Here is a 7,899-nt window from a genome sequence, read left to right as displayed (position 1 = left end):
GTTTATTTCATTTTATTTTAATGTAAAATTTATGTTGATTTAATTTTAAATTAATATATTTTATGTTATATATACATTTCCTTGTATTTACAGCTTTAATTTGCACTGCCTATGCAAAACAGTTGCTGTAGTTCACTAAGCCACCACTAGGAGGAAGTGTAGGCTCAGATGGGTCTATTTGCAGCAGTAGCGTGAGCATGTGTGCTACTAGTCCACTCTCTGTTCCTGCCTGCCTTACATCGCCTGTTCCTTCAATATTTCCCTGCTAGGTGAGCTTAAAAATAACTTTGCAACAATTCATGTGCTATTATATCCTTCTTACGTATCTTGATTATATTTTGATTGTTTGAAAGAATGTTATTGGCATGCTTTTAGCGTTTTAAACTAATTGTTAATTAGCTTCTCTGCTAGGCCTTTGTTCAGTATCTTCAAGCTAAGACCCATAAAATTGATTATTTTTCTAATAGTTTAACTCAACTCATAGTTAAATTGAGTTAAATGTCATTTTTGCATTATACAGTAAGTTGTCTTCAACTAAAAGTAGACTAAAATGATTTTGAGTTTCCATCAACTAAAACTACACTAAAATGGTTTTGAGTTTTCAACTACTAAAACTAGACTTAAATGTTTTTCAGTTTTCCTCGAAAAATTATTAGAAGAAAAAGTAAATGTCTGTACTCAATGAAAGCAATGCTAGAAAATCTCTTTAAATCCCACCTTAATGGTACATTTATAATTAATATTTCATGGAAATAGCTATTAGAAGGGGTATATATTTCTTCCATCTCTCTTATATAACAATATTTGAGCCAAAATGACATATACTATCTTGATTTGTTGTATTTTTTTTATAATTGGCCGCTGAGTGACTTCACACAGCAGACCGGCTGCAGCTGATTGGTGGACAGAGTGTTTAGAGAAGACAGTGAGCAGAAGCAGAAAACATATACAGTGAGACGATAAAGATACTCATCAGAACCAACTTGGGAAATACATGAAACCACAGGAACAAACTTGGATAAGCCTTATCAAATACCGCCTTTCTATGACTGATTTCTTCAGGAAGATGTTTTTAATCTGTCCAGAAAGGTTGCTGCTGCTCACTCTGATGTTTGGATGTGGTGCTTTGGGAACAACTTTGAATGGTAAGAAGAACTTTAGTCACTTTACTGGATTGTGGTTCTGAGCAGCAGTGTTTTTGGTTGTAATTTACAATCAATAGGTAGCTTTACAATTTGTAAAATAATCTTAAAAAATATGAAAATCATATTACTAACTGTTTGACTTTTGAAAGAGGATGCGTCATTGATCATTTTTGGATCTTATTTTTAATTTATTAGAGTTTCAGAGGGCATGAATAAACATTTTTCACTGGTATCAGTATGACTAAGTGTAGTAAAGATTTTTTCAAGCACTCAATACCTAATGTAAAACTGATTTATCAAAATAAAATTAAAAAATAGTCAATAAATATTAATATCTATAGAGCTAAGGATTCAATAAAGGCATAAAATAAAAACATCAAATCTGATACAAAACAGAATAATATAAAACAGACTGAGTCGCACACATAGATTCATATCTTAAATACAAACCCAATTCCAAAAAAGTTGGGACATTCTGTAAAATGTTACTAAAACCAGAATGTAATGATTTGCAAACCTTATATCCCCATATTTTATTCACAATAGACCATAAACAACATATCAAATGTTGAAACTGAGACATTTTACCATTTCATGAAAAATATTAGCTCAGTTTTGAATTTGATGGCAGCAGCAAATCTCAGAAAAGTAGGGACAGGGTCATGTTTACCACTGTGTATCACCCCCTCTTCTTTTCGCAACAGTCTTGTAACGTGTGGGAAATAAGAAGACCAGTTGCTGGATGTTTGGGAGATTAATGTTGTACCATTCTTGTCTGAATCAACAGTCCTCAGTATTCTGTGCCAGTGTTTTTGTTTTATTGTGCACTTAATATTTTCTATTGGTTTAGCACCATGACTCTTCTACTGAGCCATGCTGTTGTGATGGATGCGGTATGTGATTTAGTATTGTATTGCTGAAATATTCAAGGTCTTCCCTGAAAGAGATGCCGTCTGAATGGGAGCACTTAGCTCTGAAACCTCTTTACACTGTCTTTAGCATTGATAGTTCCTTTCCAGATGTGTAAGCTCTTTGGACAGTGGGGCACGGCATCTGGGGTTTCCAAAAAATAATTTCAAATATTGGTTCATCCGACCACAGAACAGTTTTCCATTGTTCGGTCTATTTTAATGGAGCTATAGCGGATCGTGTTCATATATGGCTTCTTCTTTGCATGATCCAGCTTTAATTTGCATCTGTGGACAGCTGGGTGAACTGTGGTGACAGACAATGATATCTGGAAGTGTGCCCCAACTTTTTTGGAATTGGGGTTGTATGTTTTTTAACAGTGTAATGCTTTTTGAAAGGGATAGACAAGAGCCATTTGCCATTTTGCATTGTCTACCATTTCTACAATCTTAAATTTGTCTTTGTTTTATTTTCTTGGGTTAATCACTGATATTTTCTGACAAAGAGTAATTTTGTTCATCTTGCTGACTGATGGTTAATGATTGATTAAGAGTGTTTGACACAATTTTACTTTCTCTTTCCAGAAAGTGCCGTGGAAGAGGGCTTTGACGATGATTACACACCATCCTATGATCAGGGAGATTCTACTTCCACTGATAAATATGGATATGAAGGTAGCAGAAAGGGCTGTTTGCATTTGTCTTTGCAATTTGCAATACAAGTACCAGCAGCAAGGGAATTCCTTCCTTTAACCAGCTATGATTACTTAAACTCAGATGATTACATTTTTCCTTAGAACAGTTTAAGTGGTGTTTAGCCTTTGAGGAGTTTCAGCTGCTCTCCTAGACTGTAGAAGTACTTCAGAATGCTTCATCCTGTTCTCTAATGATCCCGGTCCCTCAGTGGCCTCTTCTCCTTCTGCACTTAGTGCCTATGTAATTCATAAGGGTTATGCAACGCTCCGGAACAACCATCACAAGAAGTAGCTGCTCCAGACAAACAATCTCAGCCAAATGTTTAAGCCTTATAAGGGGAGGAATGAAGAAGGAAAGAGACAAAGACACTGCTGCTGACTTTCATTAAACTGAATCCTGTTTGATGAGTGCTGCAAGGGGTCAAAAATGTTGGTACAATGTAACCACGATCAGATGCTCTAAGGATCTATTTATTTATTTAACCTTTATTTAACCAGGTAAAACCCATAGAGATCAAGATCTCTTTTACAAGGGTGACCTGGCCAAGAGGTCAGCAGCACACGTTATAATCAGTGTGTGAAATACCCAGCCGCGATCGGGGGGTCCACCCTAGCTAGTGCTCCAGTATCAGGCTGAAGTCTTACACAGCATGCAGTATACAGGACCACAAGTAATGCATACACGCACATTAAACACACATCACCCAATCTAGCATCATCATCAACAAAGCTGCACACAGCTGCAGGACCACAGCACAACTCTGCTCTGTGACCAAATAGGGCACTCCAGTGTCCCTCTCATGCAGGCGCGCGCTCACACATACACACGCATACGTGCACATATGAACCCAGTCAACCAACGTATGGCGAAATATATATTTCAATATGAAGCACAGCAGGTCTGTCACCATCAGTTAATTAAGTCTGGGTTTAATAGATTTTTTTGGAGACCCCAACTCACCGGTAGATGTGCTGGCAGCTGCCTCGCCAGGATTAGCTCGGTATGTCTCTGCTCCATCTTCATCACTGTTTCGGTTTAGTCTTTTAGATGTGAATCCAAAGTTTTCAAGTAAAGAACTTTGCTTTCTTCTTTGACATATTTCACTGAATTTAAGCACGCTGAGTCCACAATTTCAGGAGAGTAACCAAAGCGGTAAGAAATACACAAGCTGTATGGCAGGGTTACACGAGGCCATTGTTGCGGAGCATTTGAAACTCTGAACTCTGACTTTAATCAGAAATCTGAATTTTAAATCAGAATTCGTACTCGTTTCTTGCATCGTGTAGCCTATGTGCCTTAATAAAAAACTTGGGATTAAAGCAGCACTCCTCTTAAACATAACTATCACCTGTGCTGCGTATGCCCTGAGCCTGCCTTGTTTGAGCTGCTACAGGTCACTCGTTCACCATTGTATCAGCTGTGGAGCTGTGGAGTAGAAAGAGAGAAGAGAGAGATGCAGAACTAGAGAAGAGAAATAGCCTATGTATAAAAAGACAGATGAGGGAGTTGTAGAGAAAGAAGATAGAGGAAGATGCATGAAGAGAGAATAGGAAGATGAAGAAAAAAGGAGAGGGGAATGCAGGAAGAGAAGAGGAAGATGTGTCACACAGTGGTTTTATACAAAGAAAAATGTCACGCTGCCACCATTCTTTGCTGCTTGCAGTGAGTCCTCTGGTTCTTCTTTGCTGCTTTGAAAACAGTGGCGCGTGCATGCAGTGTTTTCCTGTAGTGAAGAAGAATTGATTTCTGGTTTCAAAGCTAACACTTTGCAACTTTGCATGTCTAAACAAAGCAAAACATTTAAGCTAAACAAAATGGTATCAGAATAGTGCATTAACTCTTGCACTTGCCCATACCAACACCTGCATTTTCAGCAGTATTGGATATATTTCTGATACTGGTATCACAATCAGAAAGACTCTGAAATCCCTTGTATTACCTTTTTTCTTTATTGTCTCTTTCCAGCTGACCAACATGACACATCATCTGACCTCCAGGAAGAATATTCTTCTATTGAATCCTCTACATATATTGGTAATAAAAAGTGAATTTCAGGATAGCGTCTGACCATGCATATCCTGTGCATTTTCCTTTAGGGTTTTTTTTTTTTTTAATATAAAGGAGCAGCCAACTGATTATTTTCTTGAATAAGATTTTGGTCTTTTTTATTATTATTAACATTTATTTTCTTCTCCTTTCAGTCACTCAAAATGGAAATGGTTCCATCAATGGTTCTGGGAGAAAAATAGTCATAGAACGATACTACTATATTAATATTACCAAATATGTTCCCATTTCCCCGGAATCAAATAAACGTCACCTCATCATGAATATTTCCCAGGAGGCACGGCGGTTTCTAACAGGATCATTATCCACCATCATCATCCCATCCTTCTACACACTGGTCTGTCTCCTCTGTGTGCCCATCAACATCTGTGCACTGCTGATATTCATCAGGAGGATCAAGCCTAAAACCCCACTTGTGATCTGCATGATGAACCTGGCCTGTGCTGACCTGCTCTTCTCTGTGGTGCTGCCCTTCAAGATCTCCTACCACTTCAACGGAAACGACTGGATATTCGGTCGTGCCATGTGCCGTATAGTCACTGCAGCCTTTTACTGGAACATGTACTGCTCCGTTCTGCTCATCTCCCTCATCAGCGTGGACCGGCTCCTCGCTGTGGTCTATCCTTTCCAGTCTTTGTCGTGGAGAAGTCCTGCAAAGGCAGTCATTAGCTGTGCAGCCATGTGGATCCTGTCTTTTGTTGGCTCAATGCACCTCCTCTTCACTGAACAGACTTTCAACCTCACAGAGTTGAACATCACCACCTGCCATGACATCCAGCCCTCACAGCCTTTCTGGGGTTACAAGATGCACTACATCGCCCTCTGCTTCCTCCTCTTCTTCCTGCCTCTCATCATCACTTTGGTGTCCTACACTCGGGTAATTTTCAGACTGAGTAAAGTCAAACCAGGGTTTCCAGACTGCTCACCGAAAAAAAGAAGAACAATGTTCTTGGCTGCAACAGTACTGGTGATGTTTGTGCTGTGTTTCTTACCTACCAACATTGTCCTCTTAGCGCATCAGCTGATGTATTCTGAAGAAATAGAAGACCAGGAGAAAGAGATGAATCCTGACAGGCTCTATGTAATCTATTTAGTCTGTCTGTGTTTAGGAAGTCTCAACTGCATCCTTGATCCTCTGGTCTACTATTTAGGATCGTTCTATTTCAAAAAGGAGGTATCCAGTATGCTGAAGTATAAGAAGATCGAACAGTGCACCAGTGGCAGCCGTCTTCATCGGGGCAGAGCAATCCAAGCGTTCTCACAACCCGAAACAGACACCAAATCCAACCGTAAAGAAAACTAGCAGTGACTCTTCTCAGGTGAACCTGCAGTCAACACAAGAAACAGCTGGTCTGATAGGCACGCTGAGCATGCATCAAAGGGACCTTTTGGGTTTTTTCTACCTGGGTTCTTTTAAAATGACGCTAAAGCTCAAAAAGTTTTGTATTGCTGGCTGCAATAAATTGCTTCAGTCTGTGTAGAACAGACAGGCTTTAATGCATGATTAAAGGGCAAATCTGACCGTTAAGACTGACAGTCCTTGTTTAAATCTGTATTATTCATAACAAGATAAGTTTTTTCCATTCATCTGGCTGTGTAATGAGCATAACTGTAACCATAGTCACCATAGGCTGTTGAAAACAGAAAGTGTCCCCAGTGATGCCTTTTTGTTTGTAGAATAGAACAATTATCTTTGGGTTGCACAGCAGCACGGAGATAGGCGTTGTTGTCGTAGCATGTGTGATTCCCTCAGTGATACTCAACGTGCAGCTCTTTCGTGATGAAAAAAAAAGTTTTACAAAGTCAACTGTTTAAGTGTGGGAAACAAACTGATTAATGTGAGTTGCAATACATAATTTCTGAGGTCAAAATTTCCCCTTGTTTATTTTCGACCTCAGAAATTATGTATTGCAACTCACATTAATCAGTTTGTTTCCCACACTTGAACAGTTGACTTTGTAAAACTATTTTTATCTGTATATTTCCATTGCCCTTGCTTCCAATACTTTGCCCTTTTTTCTATTTTAGGCCACTTTTAATCAAGTTTTGCAGCTTTAAACTCCCTTTTACCACTCTTTTTGCCACTTTTTGCCTATTTTTGCTATTTTGATCCAGTTTTTTGCCCTTTTTTACCACTTTTTGCCCCTTTTTGCCAATCTAAGCTGTCTCCTGGGCATTAAAAGCCACTAAGCCCCCCTTTTTGCCAATCAACTAATTTTTTTTGTTGCTTTTTCCCTGTTTTAGTCACTTTCACTCATTTTTTGCCATGTCTTTGCCACCTGTTGACCATTTTTGTCACTTTTCCCCCATTTTTCGCCACTTTCTGCTCTTTCTTGCCACTTTTCCTCCTCATCGTTGCCAGTTTTCATCAAATTTTTGCTTTTTTGTTGCCTATTTTGCACCTTTCCCCTGTTGTTTTCCCCTTTTTGCTCCTTTTTCGTTCATTTGTCCCACTTTTAATCCATTTTACAGTTTCAAGGCCACTCTTGCTACTTCTTTTTGACATTTTTTGCCCATTTTAGCCACTTTTATTTCGTTTTTGCCCTTTTTCACCAGCTTTGGCCTCTTATCCTGCTTTGTGCTATTTGAAAGTTTTTCCCTTTTTGCCACTTTTTCCCCATTTTTACCACTCTGCTGCTTTTTTTGGCCATTTTTCCCACCCTCTGCTGCTTTTTGCCTGTTTTAATTTTCACTCATTTTCAGCCATGCTTTGCCACTTTTTGACCATTTTCACTGCCTGTAACTAATTTTTTTCATGTCTCACCCAATTTTTTCCACTTTGTGGCTATTTTTGTCACTTTTCGCAGTTATTTGCCATTTAAAGGCTACTTTGCTCTCAGTCATTTTTGCCACCTTTAACTAATCTTTATTGCCAATTTTACCCATTTTTGTCATTTTTCACCCAGTTTTGTGTCATTTTAGAGCTACTTTTCCCCAATTCATCCATTTTTGCCACTTTTTTTGCTGCTTTCTGACCATTTTTGCCAACTTTAACTTATTTTCATTGCCAATTTTACCCATTTTTTGCCACTTTTCACCACGTAGATTGCGGCTCTTGCAAAGGTATTTTTCAACAATTTGGC

The 7,899-nt window shown here is 38.6% G+C and overlaps 1 protein-coding gene across 1 annotated transcript; it reads left to right on the top strand.

The window, feature by feature from the left end:
• The first annotated feature begins 1,013 nt into the window (after positions 1–1,013).
• LOC121525234 (proteinase-activated receptor 1-like) lies at positions 1,014–6,297 on the top strand. Its single transcript, XM_041811107.1, has 5 exons — positions 1,014–1,145; positions 2,639–2,728; positions 4,715–4,783; positions 4,951–6,059; positions 6,091–6,297. The coding sequence occupies exons 1-5, from the start codon at positions 1,046–1,048 to the stop codon at positions 6,295–6,297; spliced, it is 1,575 nt and encodes a 524-aa protein (XP_041667041.1). The 5' UTR covers positions 1,014–1,045.
• The last annotated feature ends 1,602 nt before the right edge of the window (positions 6,298–7,899 follow it).

This window comes from Cheilinus undulatus, linkage group 17 (assembly GCF_018320785.1).
Source record: "Cheilinus undulatus linkage group 17, ASM1832078v1, whole genome shotgun sequence".
Lineage (NCBI taxonomy): Eukaryota > Metazoa > Chordata > Actinopteri > Labriformes > Labridae > Cheilinus > Cheilinus undulatus.
The sequence above is the reverse complement of the archived record's forward strand: the minus strand, read 5'-3'. Positions and strand labels throughout refer to the sequence as shown.